Source organism: Oncorhynchus mykiss, chromosome 15 (genome assembly GCF_013265735.2).
Source record: "Oncorhynchus mykiss isolate Arlee chromosome 15, USDA_OmykA_1.1, whole genome shotgun sequence".
Classification (NCBI taxonomy): Eukaryota; Metazoa; Chordata; class Actinopteri; order Salmoniformes; family Salmonidae; genus Oncorhynchus; species Oncorhynchus mykiss.
In genome coordinates, this window is record NC_048579.1 from 76,871,204 (window position 1) to 76,898,289 (window position 27,086).

Consider the following 27,086-nt stretch of genomic DNA (forward strand, 5'->3'; position numbering starts at 1 on the left):
TCTCTCTCTGTCTCTCTCTCCCTCTCTGTCTCTCTCTCTCGGTCTGTCTCTCTCCGTCTGTCTCTCTGTATCTGTCTCTCTCTCTCTGTCTCTCTCCCTCCGTCTGTCTCTCTCTGTATCTGTCTCCCTCTCTCTCTCTCTCCCTCTGTTTCACTCTCTCTCTGTCCCTCTGTCTCTCTCTCTCTCTGTCCCTCTGTCTCTCGGTCTCTCTATCTGTCTCTCTCTCTCTCACATAATGACAGACACAGTCAGGCAGCGTTGCGTTACTGTACAAAATAATTTATTTGTCAGCGTTAAAATCCCATTGCTGCTCTGCTCAAAAACACAGAACAATATAGTCCCTCATTTAGAAAAAAAAAAACCTTTTTTAATACATCAAAACCACAACAAGAAAGGAAAAGATGGCGAAGGTCTGAAACTGTTTTCTTCTTGAGGTCTACAGTATCAAGGATTAGCCATAGAGGATATAAATAGCACTGACTTTTACACAGAAAATAAGAGCAATGGACTCCCCAGTAAACCCAATGGGGATTTGCTCTACCAGCCAAGTGTCAACAGTAAAAACTCATTATTGTGTTCTATTCTTCATGAAACGAGTCCACAGAGTATTTCCAGCTAGCTGTTAGCATCGGCCTGTTAAGTTTACTGGGCTTTGCAGGGTAGCAACAAAACGAGTAGGAATATCTGTCGGGAATATTGTAGCATATTTCCTCTGCTTTTGCTTAAAAACACGGGTTTCTGAGTGAAACTTTTTTATGAAGTCATTAGCGGCACATGAAAACCCAAGCATGACGTCTGACCAAAACAACGTAAGTTTCTACATGTCATCATTACTACACCGCGGCTCACACAGGCTGTATCCACTGGCTCTCAGTCCCATCAGCAACGTGGACCATTTTGCACACAGAATATCAACCTGCAACTCACAACAGTTTCATTTTTTATTTTCACTCAAACACCAAGACGGTATAATCCAAAAGGACACTCGGGTGCAACAAGCAAATATAAATGATGTAATTTAACGATAATCGATCAATAATCAATAGTGACTCCTTCGGGTTATGGGGGAGTCCCCCTTGTTCCTGCTTCCAACCTGCCTCCTGGGTTCTGCAGAGTCTCCCCCTGGCGTAATGTCATTTAGGGAAACCTCATTGGCTGAGGAAGGAGGATAAGTTATTATGGAACACACCACGCACAACAATGAACATCACTTCAGCCGCCACGCCCCCCCCTGTCTAAATGTTCCAGACGTCACAAAGTCCACCTCAGTATGGCATCACTTCAGCCGCCACGCCCCCCTGTCTAAATGTTCCAGACGTCACAAAGTCCACCTCAGTATGGCTCAAAAGACAAGGTTAAGATCCAAACCATTTAGGTACACATATTATTTTATTACGTTATAATTTATATTTGTTTTTGTTGTTGTTGTCCCAATCAAAATAATGATTGTCATCATTGAACAAAAAAAAAATGATATTACTTGTGCTTGTCACAGTTGTAATCATAATGCCGCCAGGTCCTCTTCCCGTGCCTCTTGTAGCTCTAGTTTGTCTTTCTCCTCATAGGCTACTAAAGAGTTGACCGGAGGTTCAAAGGTCATTGAAAAGGTCACAGGGGTCAGCTTAGTGGAAAACCAATCAGAGGAGAGGGGTGAAAACCATGCGTTGAAAGAGAAAAGTGTCACTGGAGATGAATGCCACCATGCAATATTTATACCTAATCAAATCCACCTTCGACAGTCGGTCAGACTAAGGTCATCTGAGCCAATCACGTCGTCTGTCTTCACTGTTCCCTCTCTCTCCGGTTTTCCAGTCACTTTCTCATAAAGTTTTTTTTGGGGGGAGGCGGGGAAATGTCTTATTTTGTAATTCAAATGAACATATTCATGTTTTCTGATATTTTTTTTCTCCGCCTGATGTTGTTGGGTCTGTAATAGTTTCAGAGAGATGCCATGCTTGGGCTGAACCCTGTTGGCTGTGTGTTAACCGTTGGGAGACTTCCTTAGCCACTGGAAGATCTGGCGTTCATAGAGACTGTGCCATCTGACGTTGGCCTCCACGATCTCCACGGCCCGGGCCAACGCCGGCCCCGCTCCACCTCCACTGATCTGGATAAACTCCTTCAGCTGAAGAAGGGAACAGACAGACAGACTCAGAGTCAGGTACGTGAGGGTATCCAGGCAACAATCAGCAAGCATACCTGTTGGAAAGAATACTGTGTGTATCTAGTGTCTAGGTACTCTAGATACGTTTTAAAGTGCATTCTGGGAAATAATTCAAAACGTTAGACCCAAAACAATCAGCAAGCATACCTGTTGGAAAGAATACTGTGTGTATCTAGTGTCTAGGTGCTCTAGATACGTTTTAAAGTGCATTCTGGGAAATAATTCAAACGTTAGACCCAAAACAAAGCTGCAGAAGGGGCAGAAGAATTCAGACCAGAGTTACTTCCACGTAAATGTAACTTTATTTCCATTTCATGAGCTTTTCTCTCTGCGTGTAATCCAACCTTGACTTTATGTGTGGGGGAAAAGGTACGCGTTTTGGGATGGAGAGCAAAGAAAACTGAGCTCTTGTGGAAGTGTGTCTTCAGATACTCATAATTCCACCACCTTTTAAAACGCAAGGAAAACGATGAATAAGGTCGAACAACCTGCCGGGTTCCAAGTGAGAAGAAGAAAAATTACTCAGCCACTTTATTCTCTATTCTGAAGCCTACATTTTATATCATGTCATCGTGACATGGTTAATGTACCTGTCTTCATTCTGTCACGTCAGTGTGGTTGTTCCTGAGGGTCGCTAGCAATAGTGGATCATATTAAACGGATTCAAAGTTGTGCAATAATTTGGGACATGAAGCCTATTTGAATCGTTATGGAAGTCAGACCGGATAGAAGCAGGTTAAACCTGGAGCCTGGCACCACCAGGTCCATGATTACTGAGGGTAGATTTATAGACTACTGGTTCAACTTCTATTCTACACTTTCCTGTAGTTTTTAGGTTCACCGTAAAGGCTCTCCAGCCCTGTTTATGTTTGATTCATTTATACGTTCCTAACCCTAAATAATCTACAACATCTGATTATTTATAGATTTACCAATTGGTGCTGGAAAGGAGAGGAACGTGTGTGTATTCACAGTAGTAGTGGTTTTATTTCATCTCTATTCTGAACCTGTTCTCTTCATATTTATATTCTGTCAAGAAGATTCTAATTGAAAGTACACAGTATTTAAAGAGATAGCACTAGATGAATGTACTGAAAACCCTATTGAATGACCAAATCATGAGAAAATATTTTTTGGGCCAACATATGGGAGGGTATTCAGCTGTTGAATTAAATTTATTCAGTGCCCGCAAGGGAGCCACACCTGCAAAGTCAGTTACGCACCTCCACATGGTAAGGGAGCCACACCTGCAAAGTCAGTTAAGCACCTCCACATGGGAAGGGAGCCACACCTGCAAAGTCAGTTACGCACCTCCACATGGTAAGGGAGCCACACCTGCAAAGTCAGTTACGCACCTCCACATGGTAAGGGAGCCACACCTGCAAAGTCAGTTACGCACCTCCACATGGTAAGGGAGCCACACCTGCAAAGTCAGTTACGCACCTCCACATGGGAAGGGAGCCACACCTGCAAAGTCAGTTACGCACCTCCACATGGTAAGGGAGCCACACCTGCAAAGTCAGTTACGCACCTCCACATGGTAAGGGAGCCACACCTGCAAAGTCAGTTACGCACCTCCACATGGGAAGGGAGCCACACCTGCAAAGTCAGTTACGCACCTCCACATGGTAAGGGAGCCACACCTGCAAAGTCAGTTACGCACCTCCACATGGGAAGGGAGCCACACCTGCAAAGTCAGTTACGCACCTCCACATGGGAAGGGAGCCACACCTGCAAAGTCAGTTAAGCACCTCCACATGGGAAGGGAGCCACACCTGCAAAGTCAGTTACGCACCTCCACATGGGAAGGGAGCCACACCTGCAAAGTCAGTTAAGCACCTCCACATGGGAAGTGAGCCACACCTGCAAAGTCAGTTAAGCACCTCCACATGAGAAGGGAGCCACACCTGCAAAGTCAGTTACGCACCTCCACATGGTAAGGGAGCCACACCTGCAAAGTCAGTTACGCACCTCCACATGGTAAGGGAGCCACACCTGCAAAGTCAGTTACGCACCTCCACATGGTAAGGGAGCCACACCTGCAAAGTCAGTTACGCACCTCCACATGGTAAGGGAGCCACACCTGCAAAGTCAGTTAAGCACCTCCACATGGTAAGGGAGCCACACCTGCAAAGTCAGTTAAGCACCTCCACATGGTAAGGGAGCCACACCTGCAAAGTCAGTTAAGCACCTCCACATGGTAAGGGAGCCACACCTGCAAAGTCAGTTAAGCACCTCCATATGGGAAGTCTGAATACAAACTACTGAGAAGTGCTTCAATCAAAAACACGTTGAAAAAAAGGACTAGATCTTCACCTCCCGAGGGACGCAGCTGCTGCGTTGCAGTGTGCTAGAGGCGTCACTACAGACACGGGTTCAAATCCCAGGCTGCGTCGCAGCCGGGCCGCGCCTGGGAGACACATGAGGCGGCAGAGAATTGGCCCAGCGTTGTCCGAGTAAGGGGAGGATTTGGGCGGCAGGGATGTCCTTGCCCCATCGCGTTCTGTGGCGGGCTGGGTGCAGTGCACGCTGACACGGTCACCAGGTGTGCGGTGTTTCCTCCAAACACATTGGTGCGGCTAGTCATCACTTCTGGGTTTAGCAGGGCAGTGTGTCAGCAAGCTGCTTATCAGGGCTGTGTTTTGGAGGACGCATGGCTCTCGACCTTCGCTTCTCCCGAGACCGTACGGGAATTGGAGCGATGGGACAAGACTGTAACTACCAATTGGGAGAGAAAAAAATGGTAAAGAAAATGTAAATAAAGAAATAGATTTCCTAAGTCTGAATCTGGGCCGAGCTGAACAGACAAACATGTCCTTTGCTGTGAATTATTACTTTGGAAGATGTCAGAGACACTTGTGGTCATTACAGAATAAAATAATGTTTAAGAAAGAAGACAAAATATCTCTGGTCCAGATAGGGCGGTGGCGGTCATGAAATGATAAAAATGCAAAACAGGCTGCAGGTGTCACGGTAACTGATGGTTAATTAACATAAATGCGTTCAGCATCTCCAGGCTTCTTCTGGTTAATTAACATAAATGCGTTCAGCATCTCCAGGCTTCTTCTGGTTAATTAACATAAATGAGTTCAGCATCTCCAGGCTTCTTCGTATACAAGACAAACACAAGCAGTTGATGCGGACCTTAGGAACATCTAAGGTCTAATAAATCAACTGAATATACATCATCACCATTATTTATTTTTAACAGGTCTAAAGAAACATTATGGTAGGAAGAAAATGTATTTCAGAAGAAGAGAATATGAGTTGTCCTACTCTATGTTATCAGCGGCAGGGACTGGGAGACTAGTCAGGATCTAGGGAAAGGTGAACGGAGCAATGTACAAAGAGAGCCTTGATGAAAACCTGCTCCAGAGCGCTCATGACCTCAGACTGGGGCGAAGGTTCACCTTCCAACAGGACAACGACCCTAAGCACACAGCCAAGTCAACGCAGGTTTGGCTTCAGGGCAAGTTTCTGAATGTCCTGGAGTGGCCCAGCCAGAGCCCGGACTTGAACCCAATCAAACATCTCTGGAGAGACCTGAAAATAGCTGTGCAGCAACACTCCCCATCCAACCTGACAGAGCTTGAGAGGATCTGCAGAGAAGAATGGGAGAAACTCCCCAAATACAGGTGTGCCAAGTTTGTAGCATCATACCCAAGAAGACTCGATGCTGTAATCGCTGCCAAAGGTGCTTCAACAAAGTACTGAGTAAAGAGTCTGAATACTTATTTTTTGCAAAAGAATCTAGAAACCTGTTTTTGCTTTGTGATTATGGGTTATTGTGTGTACATTGACGGAAAAAAAACATTGAATCCATTTAAAAATAAGTCTGTAACGTAACAACGTGGAAAAAGGAACGGGGTCTGAATACTTTCCCGAATGCACTGCATTTTCACCCATCAGACTATTCTCCATTTAACCTTGTCTTTACTAATATGTAAAAGTAGTTCAGATTTAGAATGGCCCATTATCAAATGGCCAGGAACAGGGGAAAGAGAAAATATGGGCTCTGAAACTCTGTTCCTGCAGCTACCCAGTACTCTGTATGCCATGGTCTCTCCAACCCTGTTCCTGTATCTACTCAGTACTCTGTATGTCATGGTCTCTCCAACCCTGTTCCTGCAGCTACCCAGTACTCTGTATGCCATGGGCTCTCCAACCCTGTTCCTGCAGCTACCCAGTACTCTGTATGCCATGGTCTCTCCAACCCTGTTCCTGTATCTACTCAGTACTCTGTATGTCATGGTCTCTCCAACCCTGTTCCTGCAGCTACCCAGTACTCTGTATGCCATGGGCTCTCCAACCCTGTTCCTGTATCTACCCAGTGCTTTTCACAATAAAACATATTTCATTAAACTGTCGACAGGCCCTTCTCCCCTGCACGCTGGAGAAAGGAACGAAGAAGAGAGGGGAGGAGATGGAAACGTACGGTGGTGAGATATTCTGGAGCTAAAGGTAATGTGTCAGCCTATTAATTATCATTTTTTTAAAAACGTTATCTATTAATAGGCTATTCAAAATCAAATACAAATCCCCTATGACTGTAGGAAAACTCTAAATGTGTTTAATTTAGGCTAGACCAATTCTGTACCAAAGATAATTTAAATCAGTATTTAAAAAATAATAATAATTCTGCCGTGTGTTTATTGCAGTAGTCTATGTATTGTGTAACAGCACAGTCATTATTTTAATTCATGTTTTCTTTTTCCAGGCTTGGGCTCATATACAGGCCTACTGTATGCATAAGCCCTAATATGCAGACGGATGTTTTGAACACAGACACAAAAACAAACAGGAAGTTTCTTTGAAGTTCAGAACTTCAGAAAAGCTTTTTTTTTTGGTTGCCAATTAGCGACTGCAGAGAACAAATAACCAAATAAAACTCGTACTGTATAAAACATCCCTTTAAGGTTTAGGTCTCTTCTCTATGGTTCTGTCAGATGGGCTTACTGGACTGGTACTGACGCCCACTGATCAGTGAGAAAAACACTATTACTTAAAAAAACAAAGAGACTATTACTTTTAAAAAAGAGACTATTACTTTGTGGTGAGAAATAAAGGTATGGTTTTTAGAGAACGTTGGATTTTAAAAGGAGACTCTGTACCAGACTGTCTCCATCAAATCAATGTTAAGACAATTTAACGGAGCAGGACAGATTAGTAAAGTGTATGTACCTGTTATAATCATACTGCTATTTAAAAGGCCAAAATCCCCAAGTTGGCATATATTCAGATTTATTTCACATTTTAAAAAAAGTGTAATTTACAATGTAGTTAAATATATCACATCATACAATAAGCCAGTGTGTTACTGAAGACTGGGACACCTGAGTGAACCTTAATAAATGTAGTTAAATATATCACATCATACAATAAGCCAGTGTGTTACTGAAGACTGGGACACCTGAGTGAACCTTAATAAATGTAGTTAAATATATCACATCATACAATAAGCCAGTGTGTTACTGAAGACTGGGACACCTGAGTGAACCTTAATAAATGTAGTTAAATATATCACATCATACAATAAGCCAGTGTGTTACTGAAGACTGGGACACCTGAGTGAACCTTAATAAATGTAGTTAAATATATCACATCATACAATAAGCCAGTTTGTTACTGAAGACTGGGACACCTGAGTGAACCTTAATAAATGTAGTTAAATATATAACATCATACAATAAGCCAGTGTGTTACTGAAGACTGGGACACCTGAGTGAACCTTAATAAATGTAGTTAAATATATCACATCATACAATAAGCCAGTGTGTTACTGAAGACTGGGACACCTGAGTGAACCTTAATAAATGTAGTTAAATATAACACATCATACAATAAGCCAGTGTGTTACTGAAGACTGGGACACCTGAGTGAACCTTAATAAATGTAGTTAAATATATCACATCATACAATAAGCCAGTGTGTTACTGAAGACTGGGACACCTGAGTGAACCTTAATAAATGTAGTTAAATATATCACATCATACAATAAGCCAGTGTGTTACTGAAGACTGGGACACCTGAGTGAACCTTAATAAATGAACGCACCTCATTCAGCTCCGTCTCTGTGTTCAGGAATTCAGTCACCCCACTGATTAGCTTAGAAGTCATGAATAAGGCCTCTCCGTACCTAAACATGGAGAGCAGAGGTTTTGTGAAGAAAGGCTTTTACAAACACTGTTGTTCTACTCGGGCTTCGCTGAACACAGTCCCAAAGAGCTCTGGGGGAAGATCCAACAATCAAAAATGTAATTTTCATTCACTTCTACAGTATCTGGAATCTAGTTTGCATCAAGTATGTATTGTCTGAAACCACAACACAATTTTAATGATACTCTACAAAATCCACAAGTACAGTACTGTATGTGAATTTGTTTACAAATGGTTAAATAGATCCCAAATGGTCCAATCGATCCCATCCCAAATAGATCCCATAAACTAGAATGCAAAACAAGCACTGAATTATTCAAACATATATGACAAATAAGGATAAATAATTTACTGTAAAATATATCTGACATACATACAATACAATAATATCTACTTCATTGTCCATGTACATTTATATTCGTTTTGTGAAGTCAGCCTACCAATACACAAACACAATACACTATACTACATCACTATGGCAACAACAGGAACACTATAATACATCACTATGGAAACAACAGGAACACTATAATACATCACTATGGAAACAACAGGAACACTATAATACATCACTATGGAAACAACAGGAACACTATAATACATCTCTATGGAAGCACAGGAACACTATAATACATCACTATGGCAACAACAGGAACACTATAATACATCACTATGGAAACAACAGGAACACTATAATACATCACTATGGCAACAACAGGAACACTATAATACATCACTATGGCAACAACAGGAACACTATAATACATCACTATGGAAACAACAGGAACACTATAATACATCTCTATGGAAACAACAGGAACACTATAATACATCTCTATGGAAGCACAGGAACACTATAATACATCACTATGGCAACAACAGGAACACTACAATACATCACTATGGAAACAACAGGAACACTATAATACATCACTATGGCAACAACAGGAACACTATAATACATCACTATGGAAACACAGGAACACTATAATACATCACTATGGAAACACAGGAATACTATAATGCATCAGTATGGAAACACAGGAACACTATAATACATCACTATGGAAACACAGGAACACTATAATACATCACTATGGAAACACAGGAAGACTATAATACATCACTATGGCAACAACAAGAACACTATAATACATCACTATGGAAACACAGGAACACTATAATACATCACTATGGAAACACAGGAATACTATAATGCATCACTATGGAAACACAGGAACACTATAATACATCACTATGGAAACACAGGAAGACTATAATACATCACTATGGAAACACAGGAAGACTATAATACATCACTATGGAAACACAGGAATACTATAATGCATCACTATGGAAACACAGGAACATTAGTACACAAATCACACTACCGAAAACACAGGAACACTATAATACATCACTATGGCAACACAGGAACGTTAGTACACAAGTCACACATATTACAGTCTCTGAGGCCTTGAATCTCTTACCGTGAATTCAAGATGTCCCACTTCTCCCTGAAGTACCTCCAGGCTAAGTGTCTTCCATGCGGGTTCCTTCCCACGTGGATGATGACATCGATGACATCTTGATCTGGGACCAAATCTGAGCTCAGAGAAAGATTCAGCAGCCTGGAGGATAAGAAGAAGGACTGTGAATAAAAGAGTGTATATTATTGTCCTCATACAGGGCACTCTTTATTTAGGGAATCATCCTTACAATGGTACAGCTGGTGTGAGTACAAAAAGTACAATAAGACATGGTCACCTCTTACTAAATTCAGAAGTTTAAAGTACTCTGTGGGTAATGTAGTCCAGCAGTAATCTGACTGATACAGTTTGTGGGTAATGTAGTCCAGCAGTAATCTGACTGATACAGTTTGTGGGTAATGTAGTACAGCAGTAATCTGACTGATACAGTCTGTGGGTAATGTAGTCCAGCAGTAATCTGACTGATACAGTCTGTGGGTAATGTAGTCCAGCAGTAATCTGACTGATACAGTCTGTGGGTAATGTAGTCCAGCATTAATCTGACTGATACAGTCTGTGGGTAATGTAGTCCAGCAGTAATCTGACTGATACAGTCTGTGGGTAATGTAGTCCAGCATTAATCTGACTGATACAGTCTGTGGGTAATGTAGTCCAGCAGTAATCTGACTGATACAGTCTGTGGGTAATGTAGTCCAGCAGTAATCTGACTGATACAGTCTGTGGGTAATGTAGTTCAGGAGTAATTTGACTGATAAAGGCTTTGGGTAATGTAGTCCAGGAGTAATCTAAATGATACAGTCTTCTGGCAGTGAAAGTATAACACGGATCAGGTATTTCATGTCAGCGGTCACAATAGACACAGTCAGGCCATAGAGCTGTCAGCAGTCACAATAGACACAGTCAGGCCATAGAGCTGTCAGCAGTCACAATAGACACAGTCAGGCCATAGAGCTGTCAGCAGTCACAATAGACACAGTCAGGCCATAGAGCTGTCAGCGGTCACAATAGACACAGTCAGGCCATAGAGCTGTCAGCAGTCACAATAGACACAGTCAGGCCATAGAGCTGTCAGCAGTCACAATAGTCACAGTCAGGCCATAGAGCTGTCAGCAGTCACAATAGACACAGTCAGGCCATAGAGCTGTCAGCAGTCACAATAGACACAGTCAGGCCATAGAGCTGTCAGCAGTCACAATAGACACAGTCAGGCCATAGAGCTGTCAGCAGTCACAATAGACACAGTCAGGCCATAGAGCTTTCAACATCACTATCAACATTCAGTGGGAGAACAAGATTCCTGGCTGAGGTGCTTCTAGGAAGTCAAGTGATCCACTTCTGCTATTAAACTAGTAAATAAAGAGACACATTAAGACAGACTCTGTCTGGAGGAGAACGTAGAAATAGAGACACATTAAGACAGACTCAGTCTGGAGGAGAACGTAGAAATAGAGACACATTAAGACAGACTCTGTCTGGAGGAGAACGTAGAAATAGAAACACATTAAGACAGACTCAGTCTGGAGGAGAACGTAGAAATAGAAACACATTTAAGACAGACTCAGTCTGGAGGAGAACGTAGAAATAGAAACACATTTAAGACAGACTCTGTCTGGAGGAGAACGTAGAAATAGAAACACATTTAAGACAGACTCTGTCTGGAGGAGAACGTAGAAATAGAAACACATTTAAGACGGACTCTGTCTGGAGGAGAACGTAGAAATAGAAACACATTTAAGACAGACTCTGTCTGGATGAGAACGTAGAAATAGAAACACATTTAAGACAGACTCAGTCTGGAGGAGAACGTAGAAATAGAAACACATTAAGACAGACTCTGTCTGGAGGAGAACGTAGAAATAGAAACACATTTAAGACAGACTCAGTCTGGAGGAGAACGTAGAAATAGAAACACATTAAGACAGACTCAGTCTGGAGGAGAACGTAGAAATAGAAACACATTTAAGACAGACTCAGTCTGGAGGAGAACGTAGAAATAGAAACACATTTAAGACAGACTCTGTCTGGAGGAGAACGTAGAAATAGAAACACATTAAGACAGACTCAGTCTGGAGGAGAACGTAGAAATAGAAACACATTAAGACAGACTCAGTCTGGAGGAGAATGTTTAAATTCAATGACCAAAAATACAGTTTTAATACTATGTATCAGCAGCCTCAGAAAGCATGAAGCTGATGAGACCGTATCAAATACAGATATAGCCGGTTATGCAAATGAGGCGAAAATGTCAAGCAGGCAACAGGAAATGATATTACAGAAAAAGACAGTGCCACGGTGTATACGTTTCCAATTTGCATTTTACATGCAGGGAGGGTTACAGCAGCACGTTGGTTCGCCAGGAACTCACACTTCTTTAGTTCTGATATATATATATATATCCTGTTTCTCTTCACCATTTTACTCTGTGCTCTTGAACTGATAGGATTATGTAGTTTTGTACCTCGACCAACGGGCTTATGCAACAGACTTCTAAAACACCAAGACGTTTGTTTTGAGGAAGAGCAATTGCCTCCGTATTCAAATGGCTCAACATACTGTATGTGAGAGCTCCGGTCGTCAGTTGTAATCAATCTAACGCTTAGTGAACAGATACACTTTGCGAAGTGTGAAACCCACACAGCAAACAGCAACGTATTCCGGGGAGAATCCACCTCGTGTCGGACCTCTTTTGATTGGTTTGGGAGACGGGTCTCCTGTACCCGCCAGGTCAGCCGTTTGGGAGATGGGTCTCCTGTACCCGCCAGGTTAGCCGTTTGGGAGATGGGTCTCCTGTACCCGCCAGGTCAGCCGTTTGGGAGATGGGTCTCCTGTATCTGCCTGGTCAGCGGTTTGGGAGACGGGTCTCCTGTACCCGCCAGGTCAGCCGTTTGGGAGATGGGTCTCCTGTACCCGCCAGGTCAGCGGTTTGGGAGACGGGTCTCCTGTATCTGCCTGGTCAGCGGTTTGGGAGACGGGTCTCCTGTACCCGCCTGGTCAGCTGTTTGGGAGACGGGTCTCCTGTATCCAATTATCATTCTACTCTGTTTCCTGATCTCACAGCTATGATGTGTAAATAACACAGAAAACCCTGTGGAGATGGAACATTAAGTTCCTGTTAGTTTCTCTAAGTTTCTTAACACTGATTTTTGAGCACATGTTGCAACACCATCCACAAATCCCCAGCAGCTCACACACCGCTACAGCATAACTTATTTCCACTTTCCGACCCAACCGACCAAACCAGACTACAGAAGATAAAATGGCCCCTCACACACAGGAAATTATTTCGTCTTTCTGAGTCTTCTGGGAGTGTAAAAGGTCTCCGCTGGAGCTGCGCTGAGATCACCTCGTTGTAGAGCAGAGCTGAACATGGTCTATCAGGGAAGGCAGGGTTTATCCTGCGCTGAGATCACCTCGTTGTAGAACAGGCTGAACATGGTCTATCAGGGAAGGCAGGGTTTATCCTGCGTTGAGATCACCTCGTTGTAGAGCAGAGCTGAACATGGTCTATCAGGGAAGGCAGGGTTTATCCTGCGCTGAGATCACCTCGTTGTAGAGCAGAGCTGAACATGGTCTATCAGGGAAGGCAGGGTTTATCCAGCGCTGAGATCACCTCGTTGTAGAGCAGGCTGAACATGGTCTATCAGGGAAGGCAGGGTTTATCCTGCGCTGAGATCACCTCGTTGTAGAGCAGAGCTGAACATGGTCTATCAGGGAAGGCAGGGTTTATCCTGCGCTGAGATCACCTCGTTGTAGAGCAGAGCTGAACATGGTCTATCAGGGAAGGCAGGGTTTATCCTGCGCTGAGATCACCTCGTTGTAGAGCAGAGCTGAACATGGTCTATCAGGGAAGGCAGGGTTTATCCTGCGCTGAGATCACCTCGTTGTAGAGCAGAGCTGAACATGGTCTATCAGGGAAGGCAGGGTTTATCCTGCGCTGAGATCACCTCGTTGTAGAGCAGAGCTGAACATGGTCTATCAGGGAAGGCAGGGTTTATCCTGCGCTGAGATCACCTCGTTGTAGAGCAGAGCTGAACATGGTCTATCAGGGAAGGCAGGGTTTATCCTGCGCTGAGATCACCTCGTTGTAGAGCAGAGCTGAACATGGTCTATCAGGGAAGGCAGGGTTTATCCTGCGCTGAGACCACCTCGTTGTAGAGCAGAGCTGAACATGGTCTATCAGGGAAGGCAGGGTTTATCCTGCGCTGAGATCACCTCGTTGTAGAGCAGGCTCAACATGGTCTATCAGGGAAGGCAGGGTTTATCCTGCGCTGAGATCACCTCGTTGTAGAGCAGGCTCAACATGGTCTATCAGGGAAGGCAGGGTTTATCCTGCGTTGAGATCACCTCGTTGTAGAGCAGGCTGAACATGGTCTATCAGGGAAGGCAGGGTTTATCCTGCGCTGAGATCACCTCGTTGTAGAGCCGGCTGAACATGGTCTATCAGGGAAGGCAGGGTTTATCCTGCGCTGAGATCACCTCGTTGTAGAGCAGAGCTGAACATGGTCTATCAGGGAAGGCAGGGTTTATCCTGCGCTGAGATCATCTCGTTGTAGAGCAGAGCTGAACATGGTCTATCAGGGAAGGCAGGGTTTATCCTGCGCTGAGATCACCTCGTTGTAGAGCAGGCTGAACATGGTCTATCAGGGAAGGCAGGGTTTATCCTGCGCTGAGATCACCTCGTTGTAGAGCAGAGCTGAACATGGTCTATCAGGGAAGGCAGGGTTTATCCTGCGCTGAGATCACCTCGTTGTAGAGCAGGCTGAACATGGTCTATCAGGGAAGGCAGGGTTTATCCTGCGCTGAGATCACCTCGTTGTAGAGCAGAGCTGAACATGGTCTATCAGGGAAGGCAGGGTTTATCCTGCGCTGAGATCACCTTGTTTTAGAGCAGGCTGAACATGGTCTATCAGGGAAGGCAGGGTTTATCCAGCACTGAGATCACCTCGTTGATTGGCAGGCTTAACATGGTCTATCAGGGAAGGCAGGGTTTATCCTGCGCTGGGATCACCTCGTTGTAGAACAGGCTGAACATGGTCTATCAGGAGAGGCAGGGTTTATCCTGCGCTGAGATCACCTCGTTGTAGAGCAGGCTGAACATGGTCTATCAGGGAAGGCAGGGTTTATCCTGCGCTGAGATCACCTAATTTTAGAGCAGGCTGAACATGGTCTATCAGGGAAGGCAGGGGTTATCCTGTGTTGAGATCACCTCGTTGTAGAGCAGGCTGAACATGGTCTATCAGGGAAGGCAGGGTTTATCCTGCGCTGAGATCACCTCGTTGTAGAGCAGGCTGAACATGGTCTATCAGGGAAGGCAGGGTTTATCCTGCGCTGAGATCACCTCGTTGTAGAGCCGGCTGAACATGGTCTATCAGGGAAGGCAGGGTTTATCCTGCGCTGAGATCACCTCGTTGTAGAGCAGAGCTGAACATGGTCTATCAGGGAAGGCAGGGTTTATCCTGCGCTGAGATCATCTCATTGTAGAGCAGAGCTGAACATGGTCTATCAGGGAAGGCAGGGTTTATCCTGCGCTGAGATCACCTCGTTGTAGAGCAGGCTGAACATGGTCTATCAGGGAAGGCAGGGTTTATCCTGCGCTGAGATCACCTCGTTGTAGAGCAGAGCTGAACATGGTCTATCAGGGAAGGCAGGGTTTATCCTGCGCTGAGATCACCTCGTTGTAGAGCAGGCTGAACATGGTCTATCAGGGAAGGCAGGGTTTATCCTGCGCTGAGATCACCTCGTTGTAGAGCAGAGCTGAACATGGTCTATCAGGGAAGGCAGGGTTTATCCTGCGCTGAGATCACCTTGTTTTAGAGCAGGCTGAACATGGTCTATCAGGGAAGGCAGGGTTTATCCAGCACTGAGATCACCTCGTTGATTGGCAGGCTTAACATGGTCTATCAGGGAAGGCAGGGTTTATCCTGCGCTGGGATCACCTCGTTGTAGAACAGGCTGAACATGGTCTATCAGGAGAGGCAGGGTTTATCCTGCGCTGAGATCACCTCGTTGTAGAGCAGGCTGAACATGGTCTATCAGGGAAGGCAGGGTTTATCCTGCGCTGAGATCACCTAATTTTAGAGCAGGCTGAACATGGTCTATCAGGGAAGGCAGGGGTTATCCTGTGTTGAGATCACCTCGTTGTAGAGCAGGCTGAACATGGTCTATCAGGGAAGGCTGGGTTTATCCTGCGCTGAGACCACCTCGTTGTAGAGCAGGCTGAACATGGTCTATCAGGGAAGGCAGGGTTTATCCTGCGCAGAGATCACCTCGTTGTAGAGCAGGCTGAACATGGTCTATCAGGGAAGGCAGGGTTTATCCTGCGCTGAGATCACATCATGCATTAATAAAAACATTGAGGAGAAGGATACAATTTAGTCCAAAGCTGCAGAGGAGACAGAAATCAATACTAAATGCAGGGCCCATCTATTCCAGCCTCAGTGCCTCAGAGCCTCAGAGCCTCAGTGCCTCAGAGCCTCAGAGCCTCAGAGCTCCAGAGCCTCAGAGCCTCAGTGCTTCAGTGCCTCAGAGCCTCAGAGCCTCAGTGCCTCAGAGCCTCAGAGCCTCAGAGCCCCAGAGCCTCAGTGGCTCAGTGCTTCAGTGCCTCAGAGCCTCAGAGCCTCAGTGCCTCAGAGCCTCAGAGCCTCAGAGCCTCAGAGCCCCAGAGCCTCAGAGCCTCAGAGCCCCAGAGCCTCAGAGCCCCAGAGCCTCAGAGCCCCAGAGCCTCAGAGCCCCAGAGCCGAGCGGGGAGCTGGAAGGCATATCTTGTCTATCCTGTCCAGTTTTCTTGTCTATAGATGGAGTATCACTTACGTGCCTAAGATAACCCCCCTGAAAACACGCTAACAGGCACGGACACACACACACACACACACACACACTGATCTAATCTCAGACATGGGTTTTATTTTCAACCTTCAGTAGTGCATGCGGTGTGAAATTCAAGTGTGCCTTAAAGCCTTAAAATCATTGATTCTGAGAGAGACTACATTCCTGCTTCTCCTTAAGTAGGGAATAGGGTGCCGTTTGTGACACAGCCTCTGTACATTGTAAAGTAAATGATTCACTCCATTCAATTAAGCCCCTAAAAGCTCCAGCAGCTTCATCCTCTGCTAGGTAGCTTCTTCCTGGTCCTGTGGAGCGTAACAGACTCATTGTTCTCCCCCAGGTCTCAGAGGGACAGGATCACAGCTGCTACACATGCTCTGCTTTTTATTCTGCCCTGCCTGGATTACAATGGTAGAGGGGTGAGAGGGCGCAATGGCAAGTGTCACACACACACACACACACACACACACTTGCACGAACCCATGCACACACACACACACACGTACACATACACACAGACATACACACGTACACACACACGTACACACACGTACACACACACACACACACACACACACACACACACACACACACACACTGGTGACGGGGTGAGGGGCGTGCCTTGGTGTTTTATAGGCGTGTGGCATTTTATTCAGCGTTGACACACATTAGGAGAGGGGTGAGGTGGGTGCCTTGGCACGTAGCACAAGCCCCCCCCCCCCCCCCCCCACACCTCACCCCACACACTCCTCTAACTCTCCTCAGGCATGCCAATACCCTTCCGCAGGACTGTGACTCATACTAATTAGCTGTAGAGCTTGTTGGTGTGTCTCCTGCCTTCTGTCTCCCTGGCCTGTCTGGCACAATGTGTCCAGATTCTCCACTCTCTGTTCCACAGCCTGCGAACTAATGCCCCTTGTTCTCCTCCTCTCCGAAACACAGTTATGGTAATAAGGATTCTGGCTATTATCACTGTTTTCTCTCCAGGCATCTTCATTAGCCCCGGATGACACAAGTTGCCAGGAAAAGATACAGAGAGAGACGCATTTAGTAAATGTGTTTTTAAACCACGGATAATGGCTGTTATTTGACAGCCAGATAATTCCTATGATCAGATTTAGGATTGTTGTCAAGTGGCAGGCGCTCATCTGGTTTACTTCTGATCGATTAGTGATGGATCACGGAGACCTGCAGGGATTATAAACCATTAATTATACTCTCATCGCCCTGACAACCACTTTACATACTCACTACCGTGCTTCCTGAAAATCCATATGTCATGCTTACTGCAATCTCCTCTCTGGTGTCTATACAGCTGGCCCCTGTCATGCTTACTGCAATCTCCTCTCTGGTGTCTATACAGCTGGCCCCTGTCATGCTTACTGCAATCTCCTCTCTGGTGTCTATACAGCTGGCCCCTGTCATGCTTACTGCAATCTCCTCTCTGGTGTCTATACAGCTGGCCCCTGTCATGCTTACTGCGATCTCCTCTCTGGTGTCTATACAGCTGGCCCCTGTCATGCTTACTGCGATCTCCTCTCTGGTGTCTATACAGCTGGCCCCTGTCATGCTTACTGCAATCTCCTCTCTGGTGTCTATACAGCTGGCCCCTGTCATGCTTACTGCAATCTCCTCTCTGGTGTCTATACAGCTAGCCCCTGTCATGCTTACTGCGATCTCCTCTCTGGTGTCTATACAGCTGGCCCCTGTCATGCTTACTGCAATATCCTCTCTGGTGTCTATACAGCTGGCCCCTGTCATGCTTACTGCGATCTCCTCTCTGGTGTCTATACAGCTGGCCCCTGTCATGCTTACTGCAATATCCTCTCTGGTGTCTATACAGCTGGCCCCTGTCATGCTTACTGCAATCTCCTCTCTGGTGTCTATACAGCTGGCCCCTGTCATGCTTACTGCAATATCCTCTCTGGTGTCTATACAGCTGGCCCCTGTCATGCTTACTGCAATCTCCTCTCTGGTGTCTATACAGTTGGCCCCTGTCATGCTTACTGCAATCTCCTCTCTGATGTCTATACAGCTGGCCCCTGTCATGCTTACTGCAATCTCCTCTCTGGTGTTCATATAGGGGCCCCCGGACTCTATAGGGGACACTAGAGGGTTGTACTGTGAGTGAGAGGGCCTTGTTCAGTGTGCTCCGACAAAACCTGGGTACCAATATGATGTGTCCATACTAGCATACCCCTTCGAATGCCCCAATACATTGATTCTGAAGTTCTATGCTAGTGTAGACAGAGGACTAGATAAACAAAGCAAGGGTTATGTGTGTTTCAGATTGACTCGCTTCAAATCAGGAAGTGCCTGTCCTTCCACATCTCATACTGTAACTAGCCTGGTGAGTCATGGTGGTGAGGTCTTCAACCTGGATACATAACCTGTATTAAAGGTCAAATCCTACAGTACAGTATTCTAGTTCCTGGTATTAACCTAAAGGTCAAATCCTACAGTACAGTATTCTAGTTCCTGGTATTAACCTAAAGGTCATATCCAACAGTACAGTATTCTAGTTCCTGGTATTAACCTAAAGGTCATATCCAACAGTACAGTATTCTAGTTCCTAGTATTAACCTAAAGGTCAAATCCTACAGTACAGTATTCTAGTTCCTTGTATTAACCTAAAGGTCATATCCTACAGTACAGTATTCTAGTTCCTGGTATTAACCTAAAGGTCAAATCCTACAGTACAGTATTCTAGTTCCTAGTATTAACCTAAAGGTCAAATCCAACAGTACAGTATTCTAGTTCCTGGTATTAACCTAAAGGTCAAATCCAACAGTACAGTATTCTAGTTCCTAGTATTAACCTGTATTAAAAGGTCAAATCCAACAGTACAGTATTCTAGTTCCTGGTATTAACCTAAAGGTCATATCCAGCAGTACAGTATTCTAGTTCCTAGTATTAACCTAAAGGTCAAATCCTACGGTACAGTATTCTAGTTCCTGGTATTAACCTGTATTAAAAGGTCAAATCCTACGGTCCATAGTACTATAAACATGTTCTCTCCATCAGCTCTCTGATTCTACCTGCAGGGTTACTGGGAATCCCCACTCTCTACCTGCAGGGTTACTGGGAATCCCCACTCTCTACTAAGGACTGGAGCCCGTCGTAATGTCCCACCATCCAGCTATTGAACCTCCAAGGGTTTCAGGGAGAAAGGAGGGAGGCCAAGGCCACTGGGGTATATAGTCAGTCAACACACAGCCCTACTCTTCCTTCCACTGCAGTGATTCAAGGCTACTGGGGTATATAGTCAGTCAACACACAGCCCTACTCTTCCATCCACTGCAGTGATTCAAGGCTACTGGGGTATATAGTCAGTCAACACACAGCCCTACACAGCCCTACTCTTCCTTCCACTGCAGTGATTCAAGGCCACTGGGGGTATATAGTCAGTCAACACACAGCCCTACACAGACACACTCTTCCTTCCACTGCAGTGTTTCAAGGCTACTGTGTGGGTGTAACAGTATAACTTTAAGCCGTTCCCTCGCCCATACCCGGGAGCGAACCAGGGACCCTCCGCACACATCAACATCAGCCACCCACGAAGCATCGTTACCCATCGCTCCACAAAAGCCGCGGGGGAACAACTACTTCAAGGTCTCGAGTGACGTCACCAATTGAAACGCTATTAGCGCGCACCACCGCTAGCTAGCTAGCCGTTTCACATCCGTTACATGGGCGAAGGACAGGGCCGTTTCACATCCGCTACATGGGCGAAGGACAGGGCCATTTCACATCCGTTACATGGGCGAAGGACAGGCCTGTTTCACCTCTGTTACATGGGCGAAGGACAGGGCCGTTTCACATCCCCTACATGGGCGAAGGACAGGGCCATTTGAAATGAGAGATATTTCACATCCATAGAAAAGAGAAGGTCTAGGTGAGCCTCTAACGTCTCCCAGTGACTCAACCAACGTGGTCCTATACTTGTATAGTAACTGTAGGAACACACAGAGCCTTAGGAAAGGATTCACACCCCGTGACGTTTCCCCACATCTTGTTTCAGTTACAGCCTGAATTTAAAAACGGATTACATTTAGATTTTGTGACACTTGTCTACAAACAATTCCCCATTATGTCAAAGTGGAATTATGTTTACAAAAATAATAATAAAGATATAAAAACCTGAAATGTCTTGAGGCAATAAAGTATTCCACCCCTTTGTTAATTAAGGCAAGCCTGAATAAGTTCAGTAGTCAACATGTGCTAGTCAGATAATATGTTGCATGTACTCACTCTGTGTGCAACGATGTTGTACAACACCATGTTTTAATGACTACCCCATATCTTTGCTCCACACATACAATTATCTGTAAGGTCCCTCAGTCGAGCAGTGAATTTCAAGCACAGACTCAACGACAAAGACCAGGGAGGTTTTCCAATGCCTCGCAAAGAAGGGCTCCTATTGGTAGATGAGTAAAAAATAAAACATTGAACATCCCTTTGAGCATGGTGAAGTTATTAATTACACTTTGGATGGTGTATCAATACATCCAGTCACTACAAAGATACAGGCGTCCTTCCTAACTCAGTTGACGGAGAGGAAGGAAACCGCTCAGGGATTTCATCATGAGGCCAATGGTGACTTTAAAACAGTTACAGAGTTAAATGGCTGTGATAGGAGAAAACTGAGGATGGATCAACAACATTGTAGTTACTCCACAACACCGACCTAAATCACAGAGGGAAAAGAAGCCTTTACAGAATAAAAAATGTTCCAAAATAATAAGACACTAAAGTAATAATGCAAAATGTTTGTCAGAGAAATGGACTTTGTCTCCTGAATACAAATGGAGGTGGCTGCATCATATTATGGGTATGCTTGTCATCGGCAGGGATTAGGGAGTTTTTTAAGATAAAAAAATAAATGGATCAGGACCTATCATAAGGACAACAAGATAATGTTATTCTGTTCTTCTGAAAGAGACTACATTTTTTCATGTTTCTTTAGACCCGTCTCAAATAATGGATTTATTGTGGTGCTGTAGGCTGTATTACATGGATTTCTTAGACTTTATAAAATGTAGATGTTTTCCGAAGGACTGCATCAGCTTGTAGGCTATGTGTGGAAGCCAGGAGATGCTAAATGTGTTTTACTCACCAGTTGACCACAAAGCTGTTGTGAAATTTCATGTGATGGATCAATAAAGTTATTTAATATTGACTCACCGGTTGAGCAGAAAGTTGTTTCCATGTGAAGGAACAATAAAGTTCTGTTTCCCTGTGAGGGAACAATAAAGTTCTGTTTCCCTGTGAGGGAACAATAAAGTTCTGTTACAAATGACTCACCGGTTGAGCAGGAAGCCATTGTCGCTGCAGGTGAGAGCCTCCAGGAGAACCTTCTTCTCTGAGATGGCTGTTGTGGAGTGGAACTTCATCCAGATAAACTCCCACACGTCCTCATCCATCAGAGACACGCCCGTACAGTACACTATGTCACGCACGTTGGGAGGGATCCTGCAGGGAAGGGTACACACACCACACACACGCATACACACAAACACGCATACAAGCAGGCGCGCACACACAAACCAATTACATTACCAATTTCATTCTCCTTTAAACTACTACAATAACATTAGTATTCAGTATTTCCTGCTGTTTGTGTCAGTCGGGCTTCTTTTCAGGTCTTCCTCACTTTATCATTTTTAACCTCAAAGGATTTTTACCCTGATTAAACAAAGGTTAACAAATCAATACCAAGCGGACCAGAATCCTCAGAGAAGTCAAAGAGATTGACTATCTAACAGCGTTGTGTAAACAGAGTGTAAACAGAGTGTATATTTGCTTGGAACAGAGCCCTTGTTTGTGGAGTTCACATCTCAGCGAGGCACAATAATGTTGTAGACATTATACTACTATACTTATATATTAAACTAGAGACATGGGCTGCGTTTTTTAACAATGGCAGAACATGCTCCATCTCTATATAGTGTGTCTATAACTAAACTAAATGAAAGCGTTTAGAAATGGACTGTTTTGCGTCAATGGCGATGCTAATGTTAAAATGTCCTGGGGGTTGTTGGGAGTTGAGCACCATTACATTTGTTTTCAACCGACAACAAAGAGTTTTAGATGCTCCATTGATGAAAACGGCATCAGCATGTCAGACCAATGCGTTTTTGTCTCAGCTCAAAGTACCCAGAAATAATACGACTGTATTTTGTGTGACGTCGTAAAAATCAACCAACACGCTTTAACCAATCACGTTGTCTGAATCCTGTCCCTGATTGTGTCCATCTATTAACATGTTTAAAAAACCCTCATGGGTGACTGTGTGTGTTGTCGATGTGTTAAGAGGTTGTTTGTTGAAACGTTGCGTCCAGAGGTTCCCGCTCCATGTGATGTTGTAGTGAAAACCCAAAGTCATACAGAGCAGACGTGTCCTGCACCACCGATAACTTAACGGTCCTTAAGTATCTTGTCCATCCTGAAATCCAAGCCTAAGATGTGGTTCCTATTATAATGACTGGACTGGGGATTGAACCGGGGAAAGTCTAGCTGCTGCTCAGGCTGTAGTAAAAAAAAAACTGAAAATCCATAATGATGTGTCATGGGATGCTGGGCTTTTCATGCACTGTATTTCTACAATAGATTGAGAGCATGACATTTTCTGGCTCTCGAGAGGAATCAAGGCTTTGGAGAAAGTTTACTATAGCAAGACCTTACCGAGCAAAACACTTCTGCTGACTGGGTCCATGGCACACAGGGGGTTTGGGAGAGCCTCGGGAATCTACACTCTAGCATAGTTTCCCCAACGCAATCTTGTGTAGAAATGCAGCTTGTGGAAAAAGCCACCCCCCCCCCCCCCCAAAAAAAAATCCTGAATATACCTGGTGTGTGGTCAAAGTGTGATAGAGACAGAGACATAATGACTGAAGACACAATATTACTGCTCTCTCTCTCTCTCTCCATGCAGTCTCTCACAACGATGACGGAAATAGTTAACTTTCTAGGCCACGATGTTCCCTAATATTCACATTGAGTCTTTCATTCAGACTCTACAACTGATGGATGATGTAGTGATGGTAAAACAGAGACTGAGAGAGCAGACCGCCAGATCAACAGCTCTACTGGCAGCTCTCCCTGGTACAAGAGCTACTGTAGGTTAAATCACTGCAGGTTACACTTTAGGAAACCAAGAGTCGGTGTTTTCACAGTGAAAGGTGACTCTCTCTCTATCTCTATATATATATATATATATGCATATCTCTCTCTCTATCTTTCTCTCTCTCTCTCTCTCTATCTTTCTCACTGTCTCTCTCTCTCTCTATATATATATATATATATATATATATATATATATATATATATATATGCATATCTCTCTCTCTCACCCCTCTCTCTCTTTCTCTGTCTCTCTGTCTCTCTGTCTCTCTCTATCTTTCTCTCTCTCTCTCTCTCTATCTTTCTCACTGTCTCTCTCTCTCTCTCTCTCTATATATATATATATATATATATATGCATATCTCTCTCTCCCACCCCTCTCTCTCTTTCTCTGTCTCTCTGTCTCTCTCTATCTTTCTCTCTCTCTCTCTCTCTCTCTCTCTATATATATATACATCTCTGTCTCCGTCTCTCTCCCTCCCTCCCTCCCTCCCTCCCTCCCTCCCTCCCTCCCTCCCTCCCTCCCTCCCTCCCTCCCTCCCTCCCTCCCTCCCTCTCCCTCTCCCTCTCTCTCTCCCTCTCCCTCCCTCTCCTTTATAGATGGAGATAGTGTGAGGAGGATACAGGAAGATGTGGACCACACCAGGTATGAGCGTTCCACATTAACGCTGCTGAGCTCAGCCGTCACACATTACTACCTTGATCATAAAGCCATGTGGCGAGGGCAGTGGGGTGCCATGAAGAGCTTATGCTTTAAGAGTTTTTGACTTGTCTGCATCCCCAATGGCACCCTATTCCCCTATGGGCCCTGGTCAAAAGTAGTGCACTATAAAGGGAATAGGGTGCCAGCCCTGGTCAAAAGTAGTGCACTATAAAGGGAATAGGGTGCCAGTCCTGGTCTAAAGTAGTGCACTATAAAGGGAATAGGGTGCCAGCCCTGGTCTAAAGTAGTGCACTATAAAGGGAATAGGGTGCCATTTGGGAGCATGGAGTGTTTTAAGTACAGTATCAGAGGCTCCGGGGCCTATAGATAGATAAAACCAGTCTCTTTCCAACCTTTCACCACCGTGTCTTGGGGCTCCCCGAGGGGCGCAGCGGTCTAAGGCATCTCAGTGCTGAGAGGCGTCATTACATACCCTGGTTCGATTCCAGGCTGTACCACAACCGGCCCATGATTGGGAGTCCCATAGGACAGCGCACAGTTGGTCCAGCGTCGTCCGGGTTAGGGTTTGACCGCGGTAAGACGTCATTGTAAAATAAGAATTTGTTCTTAATGGACTTAAATTAAATAAATAAATAATGTTAGAAGTCAACACAGGCCAATTCTCATATCGGCAGATTTTCAGCCTAGTCAGCTCAGGGATTCAAACCAGCAACCTTTCGGTTCCTGGCCCAACGCTCTTAAGCACTAGGCTATCTTCCGCCCATGGTCCATCTCACCAAAGAACAGAATATATTGTGTCTTCAACTCACTCACATGCGTACAGTGTACATATACAGTGTGTAGTGCAGTACTGCTGACATCAATGGACAGATTCAGATACAGTATCTTCACTATGTCCTATCTTAGTTCATTCTGTATTATTCTGAAGGAAACCGCAGAGAACCAATCAGACCCAGGATCATTAGACAGTGTTCCTGAAGGAATACGCAGAGAACCAATCAGACCCTGGATCATTAGACAGTGTTCCTGAAGGAATACACAGAGAACCAATCAGACCCTGGATCATTAGACAGTGTTCCTGAAGGAATACGCAGAGAACCAATCAGAACCTGGATCATTAGACAGTGTTCCTGAAGGAATACACAGAGAACCAATCAGACCTTGCAGGGTGGAATGAGGGATGTTCGTATCATAGCGTAGATGAAGAGAGTGTTGTTATCACCACGTCTGTGTAGAGGTGGGGGGCCATTGTTGTGGATGTTGTTGTTTGTGTTGCCGAGAGCAACCGGTGGAGGGATTAGACAAGGGATAGATTCTGTTTCAATGGACACTTGGCATTTGAAACATCGATATTGGCAAGGATGTCCAACGTGCGGTATTGATCAGAACACAAATCTATGTCAGGCCCACTGGGATTCAACAATGATACATTCTTCTCTGTAAAAAGGAGCTATAAAACGGAGTGTGACTATCAGCTTCTTTCAGATGAAGAGAGGAGAGCTGCTTGGTGATCTCTGAAGAGGAGAGAGGAGAGCTGCTTGGTGACATCTGAAGAGGAGAGAGGAGAGCTGCTTGGTGATATCTGAAGAGGAGAGAGGAGAGCTGCTTGGTGATATCTGAAGAGGAGAGAGGAGAGCTGCTTGGTGATATCTGAAGAGGAGAGAGGAGAGCTGCTTGGTGATCTCTGAAGAGGAGAGAGGAGAGCTGCTTGGTGATCTCTGAAGAGGAGAGAGGAGAGCTGCTTGGTGATATCTGAAGAGGAGAGAGGAGAGCTGCTTGGTGATATCTGAAGAGGAGAGAGGAGAGCTGCTTGGTGATCTCTGAAGAGGAGAGAGGAGAGCTGCTTGGTGATCTCTGAAGAGGAGAGAGGAGAGCTGCTTGGTGATATCTGAAGAGGAGAGAGGAGAGCTGCTTGGTGATATCTGAAGAGGAGAGAGGAGAGCTGCTTGGTGATATCTGAAGAGGAGAGAGGAGAGCTGCTTGGTGATCTCTGAAGAGGAGAGAGGAGAGCTGCTTGGTGATATCTGAAGAGGAGAGAGGAGAGCTGCTTGGTGATATCTGAAGAGGAGAGAGGAGAGCTGCTTGGTGATATCTGAAGAGGACAGAGAAGAGAGCTGCTTGATGATATCTGAAGAGGAGAGAGGAGAGCTGCTTGGTGATATCTGAAGAGGAGAGAGGAGAGCTGCTTGGTGATCTCTGAAGAGGAGAGGAGAGCTGCTTGGTAAGGAGCTTTCAGACCAGCTTTCAGACCAGCGTCTTCCAAGTGAATCTGTCCTCCTATTATGTACAGTGTACAACACGTGGTCCACTGTGGGCCCAGCACGACGCCCGCTCTCTGTCTCTACGGACTAATCTGAAAGAGGACCCTACTCCCTATACAGTGGTGCACTGATTTATTAAATAAGGATCTCACCTTTTTTTCAAATTTTTGCCTAAAATGACTAACTGCCTGCAGCTCAGGACCTGAAACAAGGATATGCATTTCTTGGTACAATTTGAAAGGAAACACTTTGAAGTTTGTGGAAATCTGAAATTAATGTATGAGAATATAACACATTAGATCTGGTTAAAAATGTAAACATTTTTTTTTAAAGTACCATAATCTTTGAAATGCACGAGAAATGCCATAATGTATTATTCCAGCCCAGGTGCAGTGTATGTG

The 27,086-nt window shown here is 44.9% G+C and overlaps 1 protein-coding gene across 2 annotated transcripts in view; it reads right to left on the minus strand.

Moving 5' to 3' along the window:
- Positions 1-263: 263 nt before the first annotated feature.
- Positions 264-27,086, minus strand: part of LOC110512778 (thyrotropin-releasing hormone-degrading ectoenzyme) — a 406,337-nt gene continuing 379,514 nt past the window's right edge. Inside the window, exons 16-20 of one of the 2 annotated variants that reach the window (XR_005036243.1) lie at positions 21,943-22,110; positions 9,811-9,951; positions 8,219-8,300; positions 1,332-2,125; positions 264-1,264 (exon numbers count right to left, since the gene is read on the minus strand). Coding sequence is in view for 1 of the 2 variants with exons in the window: in XM_036945426.1 (XP_036801321.1) it covers positions 1,982-2,125; positions 8,219-8,300; positions 9,811-9,951; positions 21,943-22,110 (535 nt within the window). In the remaining variant the exon portion in view is untranslated. Of the gene's footprint in view, positions 2,126-8,218; positions 8,301-9,810; positions 9,952-21,942; positions 22,111-27,086 lie in introns of both variants that reach the window. The other variant, XM_036945426.1, reaches the window with a different exon arrangement.